Raw genomic sequence first — 25,172 nt, forward strand, 5'->3', positions numbered from 1 at the left:
AAAAGACACCGCCACATTGCCAATCAGACTAGATAACCTAGAAGAATGACTACTCGTACCTAGGTATTTACGTAAAGTGATGCCAGTGATTAACCCAGTCAAACCCCTGTTTTTGCAGCTTCGGCGTCGTCTCAAAAGCCCTCACTGGGTCCTGGTTTTCCGCTTCCATAAAGTACCCGAGTGAACAATCAGAAAACCACATCTGGGGTTGGTTGGAATAAAATTCGTCAAATCTCCCATTCAAGGACTGTTTCAGACTCTGAACACTGCCATCAGGATGTAATGACTCCCACGGATAAGTGCAAACCCGATCTTTGCAGGTCTTCAGCACCATGATTAATGCGTTTAATCGAGTGAGGATCTGATCGAGTGGCCGTCCCGCGATTTGATATGCCGAGGGATTGCTTCCGGGAGCTGCAAGATTCTGCACCTGATATTGATCGGCCTCGAAGATGATCAGCTCACTGCTTGCGCACAGTTCATCATGTTTGCGTACCTTGAGATCGAAGAACTCTGTTTCGTTGGTGCACCATACAGAGTAGTAGATACTGTACTCCTCCGAGACTATTCTCAGTCCCTTGTATGTATTATTGCGGTAGTAGTTATGCCAAACACCGGCCTCCCTATTTTTATCTCCACGACCTCCATAGATCCCTTCTGGAACGGCCTGGGAACTGGTGAGCACATGCGTATATGAAAAGAGTGAGCTGTCTTACCGGACCCCAGTACTCAATACTGGCATGTTCATACCTGTCGATATCATCGCCCACTACCTGTAACGGCATGGCGATTCCATCAAGCTCCTTTTTGATACCAGCAATCTCAAGTAAGGTTGAGCTGACATCGGTATGTGTTGTGACAGCATTAACAACTCCTCCTCGGGGAATACCTGGTCCCCGTGCAAAGAACGGGATGTGGATGTCAGTATCTGCATCTAACATTAGCACTCAACGACATGTCCAAGGGTCATCAAGACGTACCATATCCGCACTCTTTACCTGGATTCATCCGATGTTGACTAATGTGATACCCGTTATCTGTCGTGTAAAAGATGTAGGTGTTGTCAAGCTGCCCAGCCTCTTCAAGTTTCCTGACCAGTTCTGACACCATTTCGTCTACCGATTGAAGCGACCTTAGTCTCTGTCGTTGATAGTGATCATTATATGCAAGCACAGACTCATTCAGTGGCGGAAGATCCCTGATCCAACTGGCTCCTCCGTCAACCGCCGTGTTGAAGCTCTCGTCCCTGGGTATAACATAATCTCGGAACAGATCTTGGTGTCTGGGCGCAGCTTTTGGCTCTTCAAGATAAGACAAATCCTTTTCCGGTTCAATGACCCAGTTGGAATGAGGCGCAATGGGCGATACGGTGAGAAAGAAGGAACTTTCTTGTTCCAGGGCTTCTTCTAGCCAAGACATGGCTTTGTGAGCAACGACGTCTGTCGAGTACTGCCCCGCGTAACTGACAGGCTCTTCGCCGTTATGCGTCATCTTTGCGTTCCAATACTGGTAGGTATAAGGATCAAGTAAGAAGTCAGACCCGTTGAACCCTCGTGCATAGGGCCGGTCAAAATTATCCACGGCATGGAAGTTCCAAAGCTTGCCGACGTAATACGTGTTGAAGCCAGCCTCCTGCATCCAGAGGAAGAGATTATTGTCGTTGATACCTTGGGTAACAACCTTTGGATATCCGCCATGGGGAGGAGACACATTGGTAACGTTGTGATTATGCGCAGCCCTACCGGTCCACAGAGTTGCTCGGGAAGGACAGCATAAGGCAACCGTACAATAATGCTGAGTGTAGGTGATACCCTCGTCGACGATTAATTCCTACGTCAATCAACCTTATTGAGCCTGAAATGATGGAGCCTAATAACCTTCAGATATGGCATATGCTCAACGCTTTCCATATGCAAGTCTTGATCATCTGTCAGGATGAAGAGAATGTTTGGTCGCCCGCATACTGCCGACGACCCAAACAGCAGCAACGCAGCAACGGAGGCCAACATTTTCCGGCTTTCAGATGCGAATTCGAATTCACAACCAAGTTCGCCTAATCCGTTTCATTCACGTCTTCATTGAAATAAGACGGGACTGCCCTTGAGTGAGATTCTAGGCTCGTGCCGATGTGGGTCATGCAGCTCCTTGTGTAGTTTCCGACGGCCGATAGGCTCCCCGATGGCCGATATTCGCCGACGACCGAACGTCCGATGCATACCGAACCTGATTTTCGTACGAGTAATTACGCAAGCCATTTTAACGTACCGCGATAGCAGTCGAAGAATGATTGGCCAGTGGTGGAGATCATACTTGGTCCCAATATGAAAGCATTGGTGGATATGGACTAGCGATGTTGAACGAGCAGAGTCGCGTAGAGAACCCAACGTCTTTCCGTAGACAAATCTTCTAACATTATTCTCTGAGTTAAATCTAGTGAATGCAGCTGAATTGATAATATGGCTTTGCAGGCGACCAACACCAACTCTGAGGTGGATGAAGGAGCACCACTACTGGCCCCGGGCAGGTCTGCGTGTAAGGTTGAATCAAGATTTATACACTAGGTCTTGGCTAATGCCTGAAATTAGGTGTTCCTGGAAAGGATGATGCAGATGTATCAGCGATCGTGATATGGATGGTATTCCCTATCTTACTCGCAGGTATTGCTCATTTTTCAATTATGAATGGCGAGTCTTCGCTGATCAGCCCAACCACAGGCATTTTTCTGTCCAACGTTGTTTCATCCGTTGTAATTGCGACAAATCAGCATATTGCGTCAGAGTTTGATGCCCTATCTTCTGCTGCGTGGCTGTTGACGGCGTACACGTTGGCTCAGTCCGCAAGCCAGCCACTGGTAACAGATATCAGCCTGTTTGATAGGTGGTTTATTTTCTAATGAGAGCCCAGTATGGAAAGGTCAGCGATATCTACGGGAGAAGAAAGTGTCTAGTCTTTTGCTGGACAGTTTTTGGACTAGGCTGTCTACTTGTGTACGTTCCCAAATTGTTGGTCTTAACAATGACACTGACAAAAGACAGGGGAGTTGGTCAAACTTATTGGCAAATCATTCTTGGGCGTGCCATCAGTGGTATTGGTAGCGCCGGGAAGATTGCTCTGACATCTATTGTGGTGGCTGGTAAGAGACAGCTTTACAGTCAAGCTGGCCAATACTAACCCCTCTAGACCTTGTTCCCCTACGACATGTTGCACAGTACCGCGCATATGTGAATTTGACAGCGACTACAGCAAGGTCTATTGGAGGCCCAATTGGTGGATGGCTTTCTGGTAGTGTTGGCTGGCGCTGGTACGTGCCAATTTACTTATTGACCAGCTTCCGTCATTATATTAAATCCGCTAGGTGTTTTCTCGTTCAATTCCCTGTCGCCCTCATCGGACTTGGTCTTGTCCTGTGGAAATTGCCCGAGCCTCGGCAATTCCAATCTCAACAGCTTGAAGAGGATGGAAAAAAGATATCCAATCTATCGAGGATTGACTTTGCAGGCGCGATAACGCTTGTTGGCACTATCCTCACCGGCCTCATATCACTGGACATGGCAACAAAAGGCGCCTCGGTTCTGATTACTTCGTCGCTGGGGGCTGTATTCATTACATTCCTGGTGCTTTTTGTTCTCACCGAAAAACATTATGCAGATGAGCCGATATTGCCTCTGGATCTTGTCTCAAAAAGAGATGTACTGACCTCGTATTTGATCGTGGGGTTTCAATCAGCCGGCCAATTCGGAGTCAGTAATAACCAGCTGTGGATGGCAGACTTTTCGCTAATCGCCTACAGCTTCTCTACACAATCCCCATATACTTTCAAGTTGTCGGACGGGAATCAATATCATCTACTGGCACTAGAATAGTCCCGGTCGTCATCGGAAACGCCGTGGGAACGGTATTAAGTGGCAAGCTCATCACCAAATTCAAGAAATACAAACACTTGACAATTTTCGGGAACCTGACTGGCTTGGTTGGGTTCCTTCTCGTTCTTCTCAGCTGGCGCGGCAATACCAATTGGTTCCAAGCCTTGTTCGTATCCTTGCCTGGCGTGGGGATGGGCATCATCCAATCTTCTACATTTATTCATCTCGCAGCTAGCCTGGATCATTCTCAGATTGCCATAGCTGGAACAACGTGGTTTCTTGCTCAAAACATTGGCGTTCTGGTCGGCGCCAGCCTTTCCACTACTGTTATCAACGATGCTCTTCAGAGTTCTCTCCAGACTTCACTCAGTGGGTTGATAAAAAAGGACGATGTGAGTAAAAGCTACCTACAACACTTTACTGTCTCACATTTAGTAACAATCAAAGATCATCGAACATGTAACATCCAGCGTCGAGTATACTCAAACGCTGCCAGAGGCAATATGGAACCTAGTATCTAAGGCATATATCAGCGCGCTTTTTTATTCCAATGGTATGCTTCCCAACTCATTTGGTATCGTCACTCGAACTGATTAGGTAGTCCTTTCTATGGTCTTAGTTTCGATTGCTTTGGTGGCTACTATATCCATGAGGGAGAAGGCATTGTAAGACATAAATCGAGATATATATCATGGCGTCTAACAGGAGGGCTATGTATTTATTTGGATCGGAAGAACATACGAATATGCAATGCGAGGATCCAGATGCTGCATAAAAACGAACATTGCTCTGCGGCCACGCGCAAATACCTGAAACCAGTTAAAGATTGCATGCTGTTTGCGCAGCACAAGGACCGGGAGTTGATGCATATGGTGCTGAGGGCACTGAATGATATTTGCCCAAAAAGCAATGGGAGTTATAACTATTATTGCCTAGGCGAGATAGTGAATGGGACTCATACGGGAATGGTCAACAATGACTATTTTACAGTACAAAATGAAAAGGGAATTGGGTTGTAAGCACAGAGCTCAAACCAGATGGCTATTCACTGAGGCCGGAAATTCGTGGAGTCATCTCATCACTCAAAAGCAGCATGAAGAAGATGAGGAACAAGGCACTAAAGACAAATGGAGAGTCTAGACAGGCAAATTGCAGGGTTGTCAATGCATCCACCATACATCGTCATCACACCTCCTAATCCGGGATAGGATGAGCACGCCATTTTAACCGACTCTACGCAATCCTCAGCTCCAGCCAAATCATAACCGACCGCCGAGAAGAGTCGTTGGATTCTCTACTCGTCCCAGTATTACGAGGTCATGTCTATTCGAATGCAACCAAGCTCTATCCAGAAGCGGAAGGGCTCAACGATCAAGGCATGCCTCCGCTGCCATCGACGAAAGCAACGATGCGTGGGCTTCCCCGCATGCACAAACTGCCGCGCTGCAGATCTTCCTTGCAGCCGAGATTCGACACCGTCGATGAGACGTCTGGCTGGGCTTTCAAAGGAAGATCTGCTCAAGAAGATTGAGGCTCTCGAAGAGCAATTGCCAGCTGCGGAAAGACATGCCGAGAATAGTCCAGATTCGCCGGCGCACTTCTCATCAAGACGGCGCCTTTCCGTTAGCTCTACGTTTTCTGAAACTATGGAACCGCAAGTGGAATGCGCTGATGGAAATGACCTACAGACCCTGCAAGCCGGAGAAGAGAACATGGAGCAACCGGACAGTTCTCAAATCTCCCCTACCCCGGTGTCGTTGTGTTCAGATTCCGGAGCAAGGATACCTCAAATAAGGACCGCTCTTGAGCCTCAAAATCCTCCCACCGTCCATTTTGGAGGCACACGGGATCTCAATGAGCGAACAGGATCGCAGCTACTGGTAACTTACCTGGAAAGCATGCATCGACGACTGCCATTCTGTGACTATGCTCAGATTCTCATGACACTGAGAGGTGGTGTAACTCCGTCTTCTGCCTCCACACCAATGAACTTGTTTCGACTATACATGGCTTGCGCAATTGGCGCAGCCATTAGAAAGCTGACGGGGACGTCACACTCAGCACATCCTGAACAGTACTTCCTCGAAGCATCAAAAATCAGAGAGTCCCTGAAAAATGGCGACATGGTGGAGGAAATCGAAGCAACGTTTTGGACTGTTCTTTACAAACTGCGCTCTTCCTTCTCGTCAGAGGTTTGGTATCTCATCGGGTTAGCTATGAGGACAGCCATCGAAGTTGGACTCCATCGAGAAGATTACTACGAAGATCTGGACCCAAAACAGGCAGATTTACATCGCCGTCTATTTTGGGCAGTCTACATCATCGAAAGAAACGTCTGCTGGTCTTTAAAACGTCCCTTTAGCATTTCCGATCACGACATCGACACCAACCTACCACTACCAGGAATAAATCCCACGTACTTGGAAGACCCCGATCACCACACCTCAGAGGTGCAAGGCGGATCACGAAGACCGCTAGATCTAAACATCTTTATCGCCACCATCAAGCTAAGCCATATCAACGCGAAGGTCTACACCCAGCTCTACCGAGTAGATGAGGCTCGCTCTGCCCTAGACCAAATCCCATCGTTGCTTCACGAAATTCGACAATTCGAGGCCTCATTGCCTAAATACAGTCCACCAGATCATGACTTCCTTCAATTGCACATCAACAATGCCATTCGGGCACTCATCGAGCCTTCCCTACCGACGCTTGATCCGTCAGATTATCTGGCCAGGCGCTGCCTTGAAGCCTCTGGTGGCGTTTGCCAGTTCTTCAAGCGACTGAGACTTAACAGATGTCTCGGTTACTCTTTTACGATGCTTAACTCGGTTTTCATAGCTGGGACAACCATCTGGTACGGTTCATGGTCCGCAGCCTCCAGACGCGAAACTGACATTATCAGTTACATCATCTTCAAAGATCCCACTCTTTGGACGCCCGCCAGATCCAATGACCTCCGTGCCTGTTCTTCATCTCTTTTCGTTGCAGCTGAACGCAACAGCGCCGTGCGAAAATACTGCGATGCGCTGGAAACAATCATCGAGGCGGTGATGGAGCACGTGGAGAAGCTATCACACCCCGTAGATCTGGTGACAAGTGAGGACCCTAACAGCCCAGCCATATCGCCGGATGAAAGCCAAAGTCCGCAAGAAGCCTTTGACAGGTTGCGTCACATATTCAGGGAATCGAGATTTGAATTCCCATCTCATTCCTATCCCAGCTATCGCCTGAAACCGGGCGAATCACCCAAGAGCTCATTAGCATCGACATCAAGCACCAGCGGGGTTGCTGAGAATTTCTCCCAATACACCCATTCAAACTTGACTGACGGTCTAGATATTCTCCAAGAGAATCATTGGGATTTGATAGGAGGGTTTAACGGAGCAGTTGATATGAGCTCTACAGACTTCTTGTTTAGTAGCGATCAGTTTGGCCAGCAAGCTGTCGATGAGCTCTTATCGAAAATGTCATAGTTTGATTTCTTGGTACAAGTACCATAGGGCTTGAGAGCCGAATACCAGACACGCTTCGCCATCCTCGTGGATCATAATAACGTTTTCTAGCATCAATCACTTAAGTCTACTAGTATACGTGGCTGGAAGGCGACATCACGCAATTCAATCCGCTTACCCCCTTCTCGCCGCATTGTCCCCTTCATGGCCTAGCGGAAGCACATTCGCAGCAATCACGACTAGCTGAGTTCCCGAATTAATATTTTAGAGGTCGAGAAATCCTCTCTAAAGGCCATGCGATGTCTGATAACAAACAGTAAAATAATATATTTTCTCACACCTTTGGACAGTTCTATCCGCTCTTACCCCGTGTATATCTAGGTAATCTATCTGCTTTCATAACCACAGCTCATCCTAGTCCGGGGTCGTCTTTCGTGCTAAGGTGACCTTACACCACTCCAGGGTAACTGAAAAACAAACAACATAAACTATCGCTCTTCGTCTTCTTTTTTTTTACTTGGTTTTCGTTGGAGTGCTCCTTGATTGTGCTGAGCCCTCTAAGCTTCGATTCACGCCAATGCCACAATGCCGCCCAGGTAGCGCCTGAGCCAACCAAGAACTGCCCAGCGACAACGCCAATGGCAGCTTTAATTGCCTCGCCAGTCTTGATGTATCCCTGGCGACGAAGAGTCCATACAGAGTAGAGATTGCTAGCTGAGATGGCGGTGACAGCAGTGAGCATATCGTACTTGAAAAAGACAGCAATCTTCTCGCTGAGGCTCGGAAGCGACCACGTAGCCTTGAAAGGATTTGGCACGTCGAAAAACATCTTGAAGATGGAAATTTCTGGGTGAGCCCATGCGTACGCAATGGTGGCAATGTGCGACGTCGACTGCACAGCGAATGCGAACGTGTACACCGATTTGAGAGCTCCCACATCATGCGTCTTGTAGCGGTCGAAAATGTGCTCCTTTTCGTACTGTTCCTTGGATTTGCTGCCACGTTGCCATCTCCTCAAGCCAGTAGAGAAAACATGGGTCAGCACATTGAATAGAGGGGGTGCGAATTGCCAAAGCGCAACCCAGTTTTGCCAACTGTGCAGGTTAGATGAAGGTGAGAAAGATAGGATAGTCGGTAACAAGTATCCAAAGGTCAGCGCGGTCGTCAACACATTCGCCACTTCTGTAGGGACAGCACGGCCCGTCGGAAGTTGATGAGCGAAGAAAGCACTCATTATCCCGTGCAGTGGTGCCATGCGTCCAATTCCTTGAAGCTGCATAGCTCCTGTGAAGATGGAAGGTAGAGACAAAATGGTTCCCTGGTTGCCCAGACGATATCCCTCGATGGTGTAGATAAAAATCGGCGATATGAGCTGAGTGAGGAAGTTAATGAGGTGAATTCTAGGAGCTGGGTCTTTGTCCACCAGCGGGATTGAGAAAACCGATACCAGAGAGTTTAAAAACTCTCGCGAGAATCCGCCAGTTGGCCACGATAGATCGATGATGCTGGTTTCTCCCCACGTAGTCAGCTCAGGAAGTGGTAGGCGGAAGGCCTTTTTAGTGACCAGTAAGATGAAGCCCATTCCTCTGATAAAGACGTTGCGGACAATCTTCGATTGCTGGACGCCAATAGGAGTTGCCGGGAGTTCATCGTCGTACGGGATAGCTCGGGGTCGGTAAGGGACTGGGAAGTCATTCAGCGTTGAGACGCCCATAAAGGCTGTGCTGACTTGGTTCAAACCGAACTCGGTGCCCTGATGAGGTGCCAGGACTTCCCACACAAGTGTAGAGAGAACAGGGTTCTCAAAGGCGTTCAAAGCCTGCACCTCGTGGGCAAGCCGAACGATCAGGTCAGCACGCTCATGCCTAGGAGCCTGAGTTTCCTTGAAAATACCCTCGATATCCTGGTCGGATAGGCTATCCAGGCTTCCATCTCGCTGAGCCCTCTTTCTCAAAGTGGCATTGATGAGTTCGGCCATAGACTCCAAGGCACCATTGCCACCCTGTCCACCAATAGGATTTGGCTACCACAATATTAGTCCAGGTCGAGCGAGGGGGGTTAGTATTCATGACTGACCTTGTGGGCCGAATCTCCAAGCAAGATGATTCTTTTGAAGAACCACTTCTTGTACACAAACTCGTGTAGAGGCGTTAAGGTTGACGAGTTGCGTTTTGCGAACACCTGACCAAAGGTTACCTTTTCAGTAATCGGCAGGTTGATGTTCTTCTTGACAAACTCGGCCTCGTCTTCCTTGCTATACTCGGGAATATTGCTGCCGTACTTGACCTCTGGCAGCTTCTCAAAAATAAACCAATAGACCCGATTATCGGGCCCGGAAACGACCAAGAGTGAGTTGCCCTCACCCAAAACGATGTTCTGCTCCGTTGGAACCCAGCCTGGGACGTTTTGCGCAATTCCGAAGCTGCAATTATAATAGCATGGCACAAGCTCATTCTCATCGGGACCAAACTCTTCCGGCTGTAGCTCCCTGGCCATCTTGATCATCTCACCTCGGACGGTGCTGTGGACGCCATCTGCTCCAACAATCAGCGTGCCAGTGAATACTTCGCCGTCTGCGGCCGTCACATTTACGCCCCCTTCGACGTGATCGATCTTGACAACTCGCTTGTTTGGCAGCACTCTTTCTTTGTGTTGTAGTCGATTATACAGAATCTGCAAGAGCATTTGATGGTCGAAGAACAGAGGTTCGTAGCCATGTCTGAGTGAAGACCGTTAATATTTCTCAACAATCAGTCGGACTCTGGGCGGTCTTACCGTCGTATCATGTGCTCGGACATGTTCTCCATGCTGGAAATGGGTTTGCCAGATTTGTCGCGATTGTAGCCTTCTTTCAAGGCACACTGAGCTAGCTTCCTGATGGGCTCGTAACAGTCGATCTGGTCCAAAATGCGTAGACCATTCGGAAACAGGCCTATGCTTGCACCAACTTGTGGTGCAATTTGGCGGTATGCTTCCAGCACAATGTAGTCGATGTCAAGCCTCTCCAACATGTTGGCCAATGTCAAGCCCGCGACGCCTGCTCCGGCGATTACAAACTTGAATGCCATGCTCAATAATGTATCAGTCTGCAAATGATAGAAAGATGAAATGAGTAACTTGATAGTTCAGTTTAAAAAGGCGGAACGGGTCATGGCGTTTAAACCCAACGGTACGGCATGCCATATACATGTATACGTGGTCCTGACTGACTCTTGACGACAATATCAAGCTATAACGCAACAATATTCCGCTTATATAATATGGCATCCGGTGCTTAGCAAGGACCGCAGTCTAATCGCCGTGCTTCGTCACTACCGCAGCTTGGCAAGCCAGGGGCTCTCAGATCCATCTCGCGGTAGGACATTCGGACTTTTTCCCGGACCCGACTCGGCACTTGGCGGACTCCTCCAGATGATAGGCAATTATTATTTCCCACTTCATAGATCCATGCCCTGAATTGCGTCGTATCTTCGCAAATTAAAACGCCGGTCAAGGGATCCATCCACGGAGGGGCGGGATCTCCTCGCCCGATATCATATTGACGGCATTATGCAAGCGGAACAAAATACGTTTCATCAACAATTTGGTATGATGGATCCTAATGGCTAAGTGGAGGCTTGAATTTCGGTAGTATCTGATCATCTACCACTCCGTTAGGGTAAAAAGGTAGAGACGGTCATCAACAGCGGAAGTCGGGTTTGCAGTCTTTACATCTGTTCTTGTTTGAGTCTTTGGGTCTTGTAGTCCGGCTAACTGCACCTTCAGTTTTTAATTCACTTATTTTCCTTCAGTTCTTTGAAGATCTCAGTTGCCGACTGTATGGCTGTGTGCCCCCAACATATTGAGAATCAAAATATTGTCTACAGCTATCAGCAAAGCTGCGCATGCAGTTATCACCGATATAAGCAAAACACCTATGTTTCCCCGAGCCTTGTGCCTTCGCTCCTTTGGGCATAAGTCCATGTGTCTTAATGACTCTGCTCCTCTATCCGTTCCATTCCTCCCGGCGTATAATTGGAATAAGATATGATCTTAAAAAAGATCCGCCAGATATCTCAACAAAATTTCTACAACATTGCTCGCTGTTGAGTTTCTCGCCTCGAGCTTTGACGTTATTAACATTTTTTCTTTGCCTCGCATTTTGCTACAAAGACCTCGTATTCTTTAAGGTAGGCTGCGATCACTGTGGCTAATGAGATGTTTTAAGAAATCACATCCCTGCTTTTACATTCACGTCTGGAAGTACTTGGCCACGTGGTATTTCGTACCCGCGAATGTGTGGTGACAGCCTAGTCCTCGGTGGATTTAGACCCAAGGTTCCCAGGGTTCCTCCCATTAGACAACAGTATTCAGTAGTAGAATCGGCCTCTACCACGTCTTCCTGATTTCTAGCAGCTGGAGTAGTACAGATGCGGGGAAACCAATCACGTACAACCGGGGCTTTTCGAATCGTCGTGACGGAGCGGGGCTGTCCTGTGAGGGCGGAAAACAGCATCCGTCGACCATTGCAAATCGACGGCCCATAAATGATTCACCTTTCATCACTTGGTGAATGAGTTTGAAAGAAAATTCCCTTCCAGTTGTATCTCTTAATCTCTTCTTACGCCCACCATCATGACGAGAGTTATTGTCTTTGGAGCTTCTGGCGTGCAAGGAGCTGCTCAAGTAGCCGCCTTGGCTCGCGCAGGACATCATCCTGTGGCGGTGAGCAGGAACCCGAAGCCGCTCAATATAGATGGCATTCCAATTGAGACATTTGCCGCCGACTTTTCCGACAAAGAAGCCATATCCGACGCCCTCAAGAATGCTGAAGTTGTCTTCCTCAACCTCCCGTCAACCTCTTTCCAGGAGACCGGACCCCTCATTGCGGGAGTCAAGACGATCGGCCATGCTGCATCCCAGGTATCTTCACTTCGGCTTGTTGTATTTAACACCAGTATGCCGGTTCCTGGACAAAAATGCGGTATCAAGTCACAGGATGACCGAGTGGATATCAGGTCCATGCTGAGGGAGATGGGACTCCCCGTTGTATCCATTCAACCCGTCGTCTTTCTTGAGAATCTCTTTGAAGGTTGGGCCTATCCCTCAATTGCAGAACGGCAAACCATTGTGTACTGCCATATGCCGGACCTCGAGGTTTCATGGATCTGCCACCACGATATTGCCCAGCTCATGATTGCTGCCATGGATAAACCCCACTTGGCAGGCCGCAACTTTGCCGTTGGCGGACCTGAGACGGTACGGTTGGGGGAGTTGGCGCAAAAGTTATCGAGGGCATGGGAGCGAGAAATTTCATACGAAAACCAGACAGTTGATGACTTTTGCGACAAGATCAACACGGCCATGAGGGCAAGATCTGGCTTACATGCAGATACAGTCATCAAACAGATGCACAAGGCATATACATATTACAACGAAGCGCCGGAGAAGCCGTTCAAGATAGATATGGGTCCAGTTTTGGAAGAGTTGCCGGTGACCTTGACGACGATTGAGGAATGGGGCCGGCAGACAAAAGATAGACTACCTCCTGCAATTGTTTGAGGGAGAAATGCTACAGGGACCAGAATTGCTATATTTACTCTGCTCACTCTCATTTAATTCGACTATCTATTTGGGTTTGATAAATTCCGCAGGGAGCAACAGCCAGATGAAGCTCGCTCTCACGACCTGACCTGAACAGACGTCTAACTGGTTGTCTGGCCGGTTCACACCCTGGACCACATGCGAAATAAAATCCGGTATCATTTTACTGGATCATATTTGGTGCCATTGCCATAGCGACTGCGCTATTAGCTCAAAGCGGCGCGAGGGGATACCTCATCCCGTCATCGCGGAAACGTTTTCCCGCGATGGCCACAAAGTCGCTTAAAAACATAATGAAGTAGCCACGATTTATTGCATGCCCCTCTATTTGCAACACGTTGTGTATCCGCTTCTGCATCGATTAATAGTGTCGTCTCAGATTTGTCCCAAATCATCCTCGTTTCTGTCCTCTCAGTATCCTCTCGATTGACACAGAAGCGTCGATCATCATGGCCACAACACTCCAAGGGAAGGGTATCTTTTTCGTCAATTCCAAGATCGCTCGCCCCGACATTTTGGATGTGCCAACATTCCTAAAGTGGTACGATGATGACCATATTCCTGAGATCATAGAGACCAGCGGAATTCGGTCCGCCCGTCGCTTCGTCGATATCGACCCAGAGGTAGGCATGCCCTACCTTGCTATGTATCCCATGGAAGATATTGGCTTCACTCAGAGCCAGGAGTTCCGCAACATCCACGTCACGAGTGACATATTGCCTGGCGACAATTCAATCTACGACCTCGCCGATATAAACGCCCGCTGCGACAATCTGATTTGCGTCTATGACAAGGCTATGGCAGGCAAAGGAGCCATGAAAAGTTTGGTTGTCATTGCTTGTGAGATAAAAGGGAGTGCCTCGCCGGAAGAGGTCGAGCAATGGTTCCGCGAAAAGGTTCTTAATGCCTATCTACGGATGATTTGATAGCCGTCAGTACTGAAGTCTGGGGTCTAACAGTGAGACAGCACTGTGCCTCGATGGCCGAGTCCGTCGGCTATCTTCGAACCACGGGCTTCAAGCTAGCAAGTGCAAGTTCGAACGCACAACTACGCGTACTTAAAGGCCTTGACCAGCCTACGAAAGAGCCTGCGCCGCAGCCTGCTACTTGGTTATCACTGCATGAATTTAGCTGCGATGCTTCACAACTGGATGGCGCAGAACTTGGGATGCTAGCGACTAGACCTTGGGGAAAAGATGCATTCGGTACCTATGATGTTCATATTTACAAGCTTGCCAAGGAAGTCGGAGAGAAAGACTGGTTTCATAGGGTAGAGGTCTAGGTTTAATGGGTTCTACTGTTACAATTCTGACGTTGCAATGATTCTTGGTCAACACTGCCTTGACCGATTTGTTTCACACTGCTCCCGAAGAGTAAAGTCGCCCTGTCTACCGTTACTTTCAACAAACCTATAATGGATACGGAATGAGATTTATTCAGTTTTCTTAGAGCCCTTCCAAATGTCAAGGTGACTGTCAAACAAGAAGATTTAGTTGTAGAGGTGCAAAGGGCTTTCGTCGGCTTGACTGGCGTAAATCGTCAAAGAATCAATGCTTTCGGTATCTGGTATCTTGCCCTGGACGCATTCCCGTGCCCACTGCATACAACCCTATCGCACCCATATGTCGAGGTCAGGTCTCTTCAGACTTGCCCAAGCGGTACATTAAAGTCCCATGTCCGAATACGTCATAACCACCTGAGTTTGGGCTGTAATCACCACCGCCTCCCTCCACATTGCTTGTCAAGTTTCTGTTGACATAATCACGGTACGCCTTAGACCATGAAGCATTTAAGCCTTTGACCTCTGCATAGTGGGAATAGATGGCCTCAAATCCAGGGCGAACATCGAACCGAGCTTTCGTAGAGACATTTGGAAGGATCCCCTCCCAGCTTCGGTATGGGGTGTAAGGCACTGAGTGGTTTGTGTTGTATTTTGCAGCATATTCAGCCCTGCGAGAGGATTGTATTAGATATCGTCATGGATGATTTTGATGGATTGGTTGAGATGCGAACATACCCATTTAGAATCTGATTACCGAATGTGGCATAGAGATCCACGCCTTGGTTATATCCCTGCTGACCTATGACACCGAGGAGCGAAAAGTCCAGTAGCGTATGTGCTTGGTCACGTCCAGCTTCTTGGCCTTGCATAAGTATCTTTCCAGAACCCTCTTCGGTGAAATTCGCGATAGAGAAGAAGGGAAGTGCTCCGTTTGCAACAGCACCGTCAGGAGGACCGTTTTTGAAGTAGTCGACGGCGTAATTATACATGGTTCTGTTATCATTAAAGATCCCAATGGCCATCAAGGAGGCAATGTTGCAAAGATCCCAATTGGCGTAATAATGATCGGGCTTGTCGTTGTGCGTGTCAAGAAAAAGACGATTATAGCGTGCAAAGACGTCGTTGAGCATGGTGCCAAATGTTGTCTGGTCATCCTTTGACCAACCGGAATACAAGCGAAGCAGTTCTGCCGCATTTGCAAACTGGTAGCCATATAAGCCAGCGGCGAGATACTTGTCCGAAGTGCCGTAGATGTCCGTCAGTGTCGAACTCCACCCGTTCAAAATGGTCACAGCAGCAGTGGCATATGAAGAATTTCCCGATATGAGCCAACGAAGCGTCAACTGATATGCGGAGTGAGCATCGCGGTAGGCATATCCGTAATTTTCCGCCAGCTTGTCATTTGCACCACGGACAAGGACCGTCTGTGGCGTTGGTTTCCACGCCGTTTGCGCAAGCTTACTCGCTTCCAGATGGCCGAAAGCTGTAACCCATGGTTCTTCTTGTTTCTTAAGTCGATATTTGACTCTGTGGATGTCTAGGACGGTATGCAATGCTCCAGGATGGACAAAGGGCTTTGTATCACGATAATCGGCGCGATCTTCAATGTCGGACTTTTCCATAACGGGTGTCGCTTCAGTAAACACATTGCAGCTTGCAAACACCCAACAGGCCAGAATAGCGAAATTGCCCTTGTACCGCATGGTGAGATTTGTGAAAGCGGTAGAATTGAAGAAAGATGTGTGAGTTGCCGTATGTTTAGTCGTCAAGCATAGTGTCTCACTGATAATTCTCAAGTAACTGTCAGATGCCGATCTGATGTCTGAAAGGTTGAGAAGAGGGTGATAGCCAGGGTTGTGTCTCGTGAATGACTCAACCACAGAGAGAAGGACGTCGAACCGTTGTTGCTTTGGTCTATCCTGTATCCAAGGACTTCGACTCCATCTTAATACGTTGCAAATCAGAGATGACAGTGCGGGGTAGAATACAATATCCCTAGTCTCTCCGAACTACCCCAGACAACTCAAAAGAGAGGGTGTGGGTAAACTGCAGGTCGTTTGACCGGGTTCCTGAATGGACGACGCCCCCGACACTTCCCCGGACGCCATGTCGAGCTAGGCTGTAGAGTTTTACTTAAAACGGACGGGCCTTGATAATTCCTCCGGACTGGAAAAGCTCAGTCCGTCGGGTGGTATCCGGCAGTTCGCCCGTCGAGATCGACACATGACCCTACCCCACGGCTATTGTGATAATTCATTCATCAATCCCAGCCAGCCATTCTTGTCAATCTTTCCATTTCAGATGTCAAAACATCACATCGTGCTGGTAACGAGGCCCGCTACTTTTCCCGCAGTCGACATACACGCATTCCAATGACGCAACCCTCAGGAACGAACAGCCACAAAAAAGTAGACACTAAAGGTCATAAGCGGTGATGGATGTGATTTCCTCATTCACAATTACCTTAGTCAATGCGTCATATCGATAATGGAACGAGAAAATTTCATCAATAAAATATCAAGCCGCGATATCTAAAAGCCAAGGTTCTAGCAACCCGCCATCGATTGATTTCTAAATCAAACAAGCACATTCTCTATCGATTCTATTCCATGCATCTCTAGCAATTTGTTACCCACAAGCAAAAAGTAGTAGTCCGCATACACTAAGCCATGATTCGCCCAACGACGTGGGGCAAACTCGTAGTTGTTGATGGTCGCTCCTCCAAGGATTGTCTCCGGTGTGTTGTCAGGCTTCACGCTGACCTTTCCTGCGATGTCGTGTGAAAGAGACTCGACGGTATCAATTACACAACGAGTGGTAACAAACTTGTCGGGCGTATTCAGATACTTGGAGCAAACGCTCTTCAATAGGCGAATAGCCTGATCAAAGTAATCTGACTGCTGCCCCCGTGCTACCTGTGCTTCGTGTATGAGCAGCAGTCCATAAGCAGCAATCACAGCTGCACTTGTGTCAGGTGGCTGTTCAGTGTCCTTTGGTGCAGAAAAGTCCCATGGAGGTATCCCGTCAGCAGGTAGTCGGCTCAGAAAGTAGTCAGCGCACGATTGGGCCGTCTTCAAGAATGACACGTCTTTGGTCCACTGGAATGTTTGTGCAAATCCAGCAATGGCCCAGGCTTGTCCTCGAGCCCACGATGAGTCGTCCGAAAACCCCTGGTTTGTCAAGCGCGACTTCAGTGAGCCGGTGATTGGATCCAATACAACCAGGTGCGTAGTTGAGAAGTCGTCTCGGATGTGAAACTCTTGAGTCTTCCGAGCATGGCTGAGGGCGATCCGATACAACTCCTTATCGTCAAGCTCCGACGCTGTCCAGAAGAGCATGTTGAGGTTCATCATGTTGTCCTACAGGAGTTTAGTAAAGTACCAACTCGGTTTAATTGCATGGCCAATACTAACAATGATGAAGAGGAAGTCTGTCTTAGGATCAGTAAACGCATATCTCTTTGTTATGCAGGTATCCCATGACCGAATAGCTCCGATATGGGGCACGTAGCGAGACGCCAAGGTCCTTGAAGCCCGGACTATCGTATCCAACGCGAGAACATCGTGGTTGAGCTCCCAAGCCAATTGGGCCCATGGGAAAACCATGAAACCGAGATCGTGTGTTGTGGAGAGGGAAGCATTTTGGTGAAGATTGACGGTCCACCATTTACAGGCAAATCTGGAAGATGTCATCAGCTACCATCTGTTATGGGTGGCTTCGCTTGCCATTAGGGATGAAGAAGAAGGTGTTCCGCATGGATCATATTATTACTTACTCAAGATGCATTTGGTGTGGTTTGTCGACAAGTCCATTGACAGCAGTCTGAAGTTGACTCTTATACTTGCGTTCCCGTTCTAGCAATAGGTACAAGCAACCCGGAAAGAACCCCGAGGTCCAGAAATCATGTTCTCGATAGACGTATCTAGTCCCGTTCGGTTTCGTGTACTCCGGATATAGGGCGGGTGGCTGGGACTACAAGCGAACTTCTGTTAGTATGGCGGTCTATTTTATCTCAGCGTGACTGCTTGCCTTGTCTAATGCTTGCGATGCAACGTTCCATATTTTTGCATATACATCAGTCGAGTATAAAACATCTCGCAGGGAGTGTTGTGTTGATATGCCGTTATGCGTCGTGGTGGGAGCAACAGCTGAAGGCGCGTCGCCATGCTGTGGTTTACCGGTCGAGATGTCCTACTTTCGAGTCAGTACAATTCGGAGCCAAATTGCATGTGCAACAAACCCCATTCATCATTTCCTGATCATCAATCGAAGTGCGTCCACCGCAATGACTCCCATTCAACACTGGCGGAACATGGTGAAAATCAGACACCAGACCGCCGGAATTGTTGATGACCATCATGGTCAAGAAGCGTCGATTCTTCGGGATGCAGCTTGCAGAGACAACAAAATTCGGCGTCACCGGACGTCAAGATGGCTGCGGTTTAGAGCAGCAGCCAACGTACGATCGGGACTGTGATAATTGGAGCAATATCTATTTTCCCACGAGGAGCGCACACCAGGTATTTCAGCTTCCCACGGTCCGTCAGCCGGAGCAGCCACCGCGCCGACGAAGGATTCGCAAGCGTCCAGGAACAAACTCCGCGACTTATCCCGGACCCAGGATCAGCGGGAGATCCGGCGGAGGGGACGATTCCAACTTGGTGCTAGCGTGAATTGTTACGCATCACCAGGGTTTCTCGCATGACTTCGGAGGAAGTTTCGGACCAAAGGCCGAAATATTCTGGGCGGGGGAGAAACTGGGCGACGACTGCACAAGCAAGTTCTCCCATATCATAACTATCACCGCCGCGGCAAGATGATGAATCCCAAGCTGCAGTCGAGACTCACCATCTTCCATCTCTTCTTCACTTTCAACAGCCAAGACCATGTCCTCTCCCAAGGAGTCTGAGACAGCCCCTGTCGCCGACCACAAAGAGGTCAATGGCTGCAGTGGCCAAACGACAAAGGACGTGGATGAGCACGAGAAGAAAGATCCCTATGCGACTGGGACAGGCATTGAGATTGATGCTGCGACTAACAAGCGCCTGTTTTGGAAAATCAACCGCCGCATCCTCGTTATCCAGCTGGTGACGTATTTCTGCCAGTCATTGGACAAGGGAACTTTGAACTTTGCCTCCATTATGGGAATCAAAACGGATGCGAAATTGGTTGGACAAGAGGTAAATTGCCTCCTTAGCAATAATACTCCTTTCCCGGATATATTTCAAGCTTCGCTGTCGCTTTCCTATGACTTCGCTGCGCGTCATCAACTCCCTCGTTATTGCTCTTAGGCTTCTCATATCGAGCACGAAAACTAACACCTCCAAGTATCAATGGCTCGGCACGATTCTATACATCGGTATCCTCGTCGGAGAGTACCCGCAGAACTTCCTTTTACAAAAGCTTCCCTTGGCCAAGATGCTGTCCGTCAACGTCTTTATTTGGGGAGTTGTGGTCTCATGTTCAGCCGCTTCGACCAACTTTGCGTCTCTGATGGCTGTCAGATTTCTGCTCGGTTTCTTCGAGAGCTGTGTACAGCCGGCGATGATGTTGCTGTGAGTGTCCAAGAGTCCTATTGTTCTGTACTTAGCTGATCGTGTCCAGTACGAGTATGTGGTATACCAGGGAGGAACAGTCCCTCCTCAACTCTTTATGGTATTGCATGTCTGGCGTGCAGTTGATGGTCAGTACTAATCAGAGGAATTGAACATGTGTGACGCTTGCTAATGTTTGTTTAGGTTGGTGGACTACTGGCCTTCGGCGTCTCGCATTACACTGATGGTCCCATCAAGAACTGGCAGCTCTTATTCCTTGTTCTCGGCATCGTCACTTGTGTTTGGGCAGTCTTCATCGGCATCTTCCTCCCCGACAGCCCCTTGACGGCCAAGTGTTACAGCGAAGAAGAGAAACGCTTGATGATCGAAAGAGTGCGACACAACGAAACCGGCATCCAGAACAAAGAGTACAAGAAGTATCAAATCGTCGACGCGTTGACCGACCCATTCGTTTGGTGCTGTGTGTTGCTCATCACGGTTGCAAACCTCGTCATCGGTGGTCTAGGAGTCTTCTCGAACTTGATCATCCAGCAATTTGGGTTTTCGCTATTGCAGACTCAGCTTCTGAACATTGCTCAAGGTGCTTGGTTGATTGTTGCCATGATCGGGTCCGCTCAAGCATCCCAAAGGTCGGGACAAACATGCCTAATGATGGTTGTAAGTTTCACACCCGCCACTAAATTCAATGTATTCGTTTACTGACCCTGCGCAGCTCTGGACCATTCCTGCAATTGCTGGCACTGTCGTAATCCTTGTCGTCACTCCGAACTCGTCCAACGCTGGTGGAATGCTCATCGCATTCTACTGCACTCAGTTCTTCTGCGCCCAGGGGAATATGATCATCTCGCTTATCACAAGAAACATTGCTGGCCAGACGAAGAAGGGAATCACCATGACCATGGTTTTCATCGGATGGTCGGTGGGTAACCTCATTGCTCCGCAAATCTTTCAAGAGAAAGACGCTCCCAGATATCTTCCTGGGTTTTTGGTTCATGTTGTTGTATATGCGGTTTACCTTGGCCTTGTTATTCTCACCCGTATTGTCCTCATGGCCAAGAACCGCCGCAAGATGGCAGCAGTGGCTGAGATAACTCATGATCTAGCGTTCGAAGATTTGACTGACACGGAGAACCCGAATTTCCGTTATGTTTATTAGCGCCATATGGGGTGAGGGGACATGTTTTTTGCCTTTTCGGTCAGTGGGCATGGATGAGGCGGAACTGCCTTAAGATTGCAAGATACTGGGTAGTTAGTTGTGTTACAGCTGAGCCGGAGATAGGAGGAGATACAGTGTGAAATATCTATGGGTATTTTGCCATAGGCTATGTAGTATGGCAAATCCTGGATATTCAGTTGTCAGTACTCTCTTATCAAGAGGTTAGGGTGCCCTAGTACACACATACCCAGAGGGGGGACTAGAAGCTCAACAGTAAAAAAAAAAAACACCAATAATAGTATCTATAATCCAGACTATATACCCAGTCTATTTTAAGGTTAATAATATACTCAGATAGGCTAAGGTATCTAGTCTAACTGGTTACCTTTCCTAATACCTTAATAAGCTGCAGTAAGTAACTGCATAAAATTTGAAACTGTAGTCAGTATAGTAATTTCAACAATAATAATTGAATATTATAATTTAAAGATTTTAAATTAATTAGAATTTAATTAAAACTATTAATTTATTTAGCCTTTAAAAAGCCAGTGATCTGTATAATACAGTTACATATTCTGTCGCCCCCTTTCTAAGGGAGAGAGGAGCCTTTAGCTCCCAGTAGAGCCCGCGATTACGTGCGCTAACGTCAGCCCCCCGGTATTCTTCCGTTACAGTATGCCTTGGTACCACCAACAGCTGAGTCTTCCGCCTATTAGGCTGACTGACCAAACATCTCGATCCACCTTCTACAAGATGCCGCCATCTGGTTCGCTACATGCGTCTTCACTCAGGATGCCTTATTGCGCCTCTTTTTATTGCGCCTGCGCCTCAGATGCTCCTGCACCGTCTGGCCGCCTTAGGCATTCTTCCCCCGCGTCCAGGCCTCCCATCCGCCCCAAACTCCGCCTCTTCACCATCTTTCTCGATCCCCATCCTCTCGCCAACACCTCCCGACCGACATTCACCGCCATGGCCGAAGCCTTGGGCTTGGTCGCCAGCATCATCGCCGTGGTTCAGGCCTCAGACGCCATCATCAAGATCTGCAAGGGCTACATTGATTCAGTCAACGACTACCCCAGCGATCTCCGCCGCGTCCTTCTTGAGGTCTCCAGCTTGAAGGGCATCTTCGATAACCTCGAGTTTCTTCACGATACCGACGTGGAATCCTCGCTGATTCTGACCAATATCGGGGCCAGAGACGGCCCCATCGAAGGCTGTCGGCGAGTCATTGCCGACCTGCGGCGACAGTTCCCGACCAGCGAAACCAACGTCGAGCCATCTACCAAAGAACCGTCTAGAAAGCGAAGAAAGATTAAGGATGCTCTGGGGCGACTGGCTTGGCCGTTAAAGCAGACTAAGGTCATGGGCCTGCTAAACGAGCTGTCCCAGTACAAGTTAACCATTACAACCGCCTTTTCAGCAGAGCTAGTGTACGCCCGCTCAATTGAAGCCCTGTTGAGACTCGCAGCTGATGGATCGTAGTCACCATGTTAGGCAAATGAATGGAAGAGTCCAGCGCATCAGCGAAGCAATTGACGGTTAGTTTCTCCAGACAAGCGACCACAGATGTGTAGAGGTATTAACGAGAGCATCTACGAATAGCCGAGTCTAAGCGCAAATTTGGAGAATGGCTATCACATACCAATCCTTCCTCGAACCACAACTCCGCATGCTCTCAGTACGAACCGGGAACCTGCCGATGGGTACTTGACCTCCCTCAGTGGACGCAATGGCTCAACCAAGATCTCCGATGCCTCTGGATCCATGGTATTCCCGGAGCTGGCAAGACGGTTCTATTCTCTCAACTTGTTGAGGCGATCCAGTCCCACAGTAGGACCTCCACTCAATCAAGATTAGGACATGTGTACTACTATTGCCATCACGCCCGGAATCAAGATGAACTCGTTCCCTTTCTACGTTGGGTCCTGTGGCAGCTGAGCTCACAGGCGGACGCTGTCCCCGAGGGCATTTACGCGACCTATCGAAACAACCTGAAACCCTCCACCCCACAGCTTCTTGAAGCTATTGGGGAGATGCTGACTTATTTTGACGCGGCATTCATCTTTTTGGACGCGATTGACGAGAGCCAACCTCGAGATTTACTTCTCAAGACCATCTCTGACTTGCTGGGCAACGATCGCTTCTCCAAACTTCAGCTCCTCGCTACAAGCCGAGAGTATTTCGACATTCAGAATACAATGCGAGCCCTGCCAAACTCATGCCCCATTTCCATGGCCAATGAATCTTTACGGAGTGATATTGAAATATATGTCATGAGAGTCCTCACCGAAGACAAGCCATTCCGTCTTTGGTCATCCGATCTTCGAGCGGAGGCCCGAAACTCCCTTCTTAGGGGCGCTAAGGGGATGTATGTGTCCACGGCATGATTCGCCATGATTCTCATAACCTGGGCCAGCGATTAAAACTGTGTAACTTATTCTGACATATTACATCTCTAGGTTCCGATGGGTTATTTGTCAAGTTGACTTGCTCAGACGCATGAGGCTCGTACCACGGACAGCTATCCTGGACGCACTCCGCTCGCTTCCCGAAACTTTGGACGAGACCTATGAAAGGATCTTTTCTTTGATACCCAAAGCGGACCGCGTATATCTTCGATCAGCCCTTCATTGGATAATCTTTTTTCGCCATCCGGGTTTCACTTTGCCCCTCGGCTTTTACTCACTCAGTTCCTTAGCTGAGTTGGTCCTTCCACATTGGGAGCGGTGTGACATTGACGAAACAAGGTGGGAGGAGACGCTGCTGGACATCTGCGGTTGTCTAATAAGACGCACATCCAACTACAAAGGACTCGATACTATAGATCTGGCGCACTACACAGTTAGGGAGTTCCTGGAGTCTCGAGGCGGCGGCCATTCGGCTTCATCCCTTGCAGTCAATACCCCAGAGCTGTTAACGGAACGTCTAACTATGCTTTTTGACGAAAGACCGAGGGGGCGGTCAGGCCAACTCTACGATCAGGTTCCTATTCCCGAAGCAGACATTCTTCAACTGATCCCATGGACGGTGATCATGGAAACCGATGCAAATTCCCAACTAGTCGACATTTCCCTCAAGAATGATTCTATACTACAGGCTATTTTCAAGCTCATCTCATCAGGGCACCCGATTCTTCCCCCTTCTATCCAAGAGAATTATCATCATTACTTTCCGCATTCTACATGGACCTGGTTCGCGATGGTAGCTTCCAAGAATGTCAAGGGTGGTGTTCTCTATGCCCCAGGAAGCCAGGAGTTGGACCCGGACACTTTCTTATTCCTTACACTTCTGTTCATCGGTAACGATAAATGGATGTCGAAGTTTCTGGAAACTGCGAATAGTCGAACTCTTTTTCAACAGCATATCGGGATCCGCTTTGATCACAACCTTCTGGAGGTATTTGACATCGTCATTGATTCCGACTGGCTAAACCGCTATGGCAAATGTTTTCAGACTGACAATCCTCTCGAGTTGACGGGCAATGTCATCGATGTCATCTGTCAACTAGACGAACTTTGCTTGGACGGATACGTTGGCCGATTCAAAATGATCTATCAGTATGACCAAAATCTGTTTGATCTAGGAAGGTGTTTGGTGTCCGTGTTGATATCTACCTACGCCATAAGAGACTACGAGTCCCAGGACCAAGACTCATTGTGGGGCGTGGTGGAGAATCTAGAAATTGTTTTCAAAGAGGGGGCTGTTGTTACATTCACGGGCAGTTGTTTGGGGGCTCTGCAATTGGCTGTGATTTTGAGAATTCAAGAAGGTGGATTTTTTTGGGTGGATGGCAATGGGGATGAGGATGACGTTTGTTTTGACCCTGTTAAAGAGCTCCTCTGTAGAGGCGCCGACCCGAACGAGATTGGCCAAGGAGAGCGGTTTTCAAGGGAGTGGCTAACAGAACTTAATTCTTACCAAGGACAAAGCCCTCTTCGTATATGCCGAAATGCAATGAGGGGTGAGGACAGGATGGACCTACCCCATCTGGAAGAACTGGAGGAACAACTGATTAAGGCTGGGGGAAGGGACTTTTTTAAACTACCGGTATAAACGGATTTCCAATCAAAAACTGGAAATAAATAATAATAAATTCGAGGGTATTTTAGAAATTAAGTTAATATATAATATAGATAGAATTTATAGCAGATGTGCGTTATCTAGGCTGACAGTCTGGGGTAAGCGCAAATCGTAGGGGTTCAGGTCCTCGTAGGGATCAGGATGTATAGAAATAAGTTCTAGCGCAGTTACTGCAAACGTAGGTAAACAGTAGATGAG

General features: G+C 48.3%; 10 protein-coding genes across 10 annotated transcripts; 6 read left to right on the forward strand and 4 right to left on the reverse strand.

The window, feature by feature from the left end:
* Window positions 1-67: 67 nt before the first annotated feature.
* Window positions 68-2,009, reverse strand: BGZ61DRAFT_361815 (alkaline-phosphatase-like protein; the record flags this gene model as incomplete). Its single annotated transcript, XM_046241300.1, has 5 exons — window positions 68-445; window positions 497-667; window positions 717-934; window positions 981-1,830; window positions 1,878-2,009. 5 exons carry the CDS (start codon window positions 2,007-2,009, stop codon window positions 68-70), a joined length of 1,749 nt encoding a protein of 582 aa, XP_046099822.1.
* A 668-nt stretch (window positions 2,010-2,677) lies between these two features.
* BGZ61DRAFT_361810 (major facilitator superfamily domain-containing protein) lies at window positions 2,678-4,384 on the forward strand (the record flags this gene model as incomplete). Its single annotated transcript, XM_046241298.1, has 6 exons — window positions 2,678-2,851; window positions 2,905-2,987; window positions 3,036-3,133; window positions 3,181-3,301; window positions 3,356-3,740; window positions 3,791-4,384. The coding sequence occupies 6 exons, from the start codon at window positions 2,678-2,680 to the stop codon at window positions 4,382-4,384; spliced, it is 1,455 nt and encodes a 484-aa protein (XP_046099823.1).
* A 309-nt stretch (window positions 4,385-4,693) lies between these two features.
* On the forward strand, window positions 4,694-7,339 carry BGZ61DRAFT_508847 (fungal-specific transcription factor domain-containing protein; the record flags this gene model as incomplete). Its single annotated transcript, XM_046251971.1, has 2 exons — window positions 4,694-4,878; window positions 5,206-7,339. 2 exons carry the CDS (start codon window positions 4,694-4,696, stop codon window positions 7,337-7,339), a joined length of 2,319 nt encoding a protein of 772 aa, XP_046099824.1.
* A 393-nt stretch (window positions 7,340-7,732) lies between these two features.
* BGZ61DRAFT_497384 (FAD binding domain protein) lies at window positions 7,733-10,386 on the reverse strand (the record flags this gene model as incomplete). Its single annotated transcript, XM_046251142.1, has 4 exons — window positions 7,733-7,765; window positions 7,836-9,341; window positions 9,395-10,037; window positions 10,094-10,386. The coding sequence occupies 4 exons, from the start codon at window positions 10,384-10,386 to the stop codon at window positions 7,733-7,735; spliced, it is 2,475 nt and encodes an 824-aa protein (XP_046099825.1).
* A 1,546-nt stretch (window positions 10,387-11,932) lies between these two features.
* Window positions 11,933-12,859, forward strand: BGZ61DRAFT_536813 (uncharacterized protein; the record flags this gene model as incomplete). The annotated part of the gene is made up of 1 exon (XM_046254458.1): window positions 11,933-12,859. The coding sequence occupies one exon, from the start codon at window positions 11,933-11,935 to the stop codon at window positions 12,857-12,859; it is 927 nt and encodes a 308-aa protein (XP_046099826.1).
* A 379-nt stretch (window positions 12,860-13,238) lies between these two features.
* Window positions 13,239-14,351, forward strand: BGZ61DRAFT_458982 (uncharacterized protein). Its single transcript, XM_046246829.1, has 2 exons — window positions 13,239-13,797; window positions 13,869-14,351. Exons 1-2 carry the CDS (start codon window positions 13,351-13,353, stop codon window positions 14,181-14,183), a joined length of 762 nt encoding a protein of 253 aa, XP_046099827.1. The 5' UTR covers window positions 13,239-13,350; the 3' UTR covers window positions 14,184-14,351.
* Window positions 14,352-14,532: 181 nt separating this feature from the next.
* On the reverse strand, window positions 14,533-15,805 carry BGZ61DRAFT_362040 (GPI anchored protein-like protein; the record flags this gene model as incomplete). The annotated part of the gene is made up of 2 exons (XM_046241327.1): window positions 14,533-14,851; window positions 14,919-15,805. The coding sequence occupies 2 exons, from the start codon at window positions 15,803-15,805 to the stop codon at window positions 14,533-14,535; spliced, it is 1,206 nt and encodes a 401-aa protein (XP_046099828.1).
* Window positions 15,806-16,759: 954 nt separating this feature from the next.
* On the reverse strand, window positions 16,760-18,540 carry BGZ61DRAFT_508849 (unsaturated glucuronyl hydrolase; the record flags this gene model as incomplete). The annotated part of the gene is made up of 5 exons (XM_046251972.1): window positions 16,760-17,542; window positions 17,597-17,861; window positions 17,959-18,155; window positions 18,213-18,374; window positions 18,424-18,540. The coding sequence occupies 5 exons, from the start codon at window positions 18,538-18,540 to the stop codon at window positions 16,760-16,762; spliced, it is 1,524 nt and encodes a 507-aa protein (XP_046099829.1).
* Window position 18,541: 1 nt separating this feature from the next.
* BGZ61DRAFT_555741 (major facilitator superfamily domain-containing protein) lies at window positions 18,542-21,024 on the forward strand (the record flags this gene model as incomplete). Its single annotated transcript, XM_046255629.1, has 6 exons — window positions 18,542-18,642; window positions 19,135-19,363; window positions 19,512-19,738; window positions 19,788-19,866; window positions 19,922-20,395; window positions 20,451-21,024. The coding sequence occupies 6 exons, from the start codon at window positions 18,542-18,544 to the stop codon at window positions 20,892-20,894; spliced, it is 1,554 nt and encodes a 517-aa protein (XP_046099830.1). The 3' UTR covers window positions 20,895-21,024.
* An 839-nt stretch (window positions 21,025-21,863) lies between these two features.
* On the forward strand, window positions 21,864-24,947 carry BGZ61DRAFT_482504 (uncharacterized protein; the record flags this gene model as incomplete). Its single annotated transcript, XM_046249403.1, has 4 exons — window positions 21,864-22,324; window positions 22,377-22,432; window positions 22,497-23,262; window positions 23,354-24,947. The coding sequence occupies 4 exons, from the start codon at window positions 21,864-21,866 to the stop codon at window positions 24,945-24,947; spliced, it is 2,877 nt and encodes a 958-aa protein (XP_046099831.1).
* Window positions 24,948-25,172: the final 225 nt, after the last annotated feature.

The sequence above is a fragment of the Ilyonectria robusta genome (assembly GCF_021365365.1).
Source record: "Ilyonectria robusta strain PMI_751 chromosome Unknown BGZ61scaffold_21, whole genome shotgun sequence".
NCBI classification, from domain to species: Eukaryota; Fungi; Ascomycota; class Sordariomycetes; order Hypocreales; family Nectriaceae; genus Ilyonectria; species Ilyonectria robusta.

Coding starts and splice junctions, on each gene's coding strand:
- BGZ61DRAFT_458982 (XM_046246829.1), top strand. CDS start 13,351: ATGGCCACAACACTCCAAGGGAAGGGTATCTTTTTCGTCAATTCCAAG. Junction 13,798..13,868: donor AGCAATGGTTCCGCGAAAAG/GTTCTTAATGCC, acceptor ACAGTGAGACAG/CACTGTGCCTCGATGGCCGA.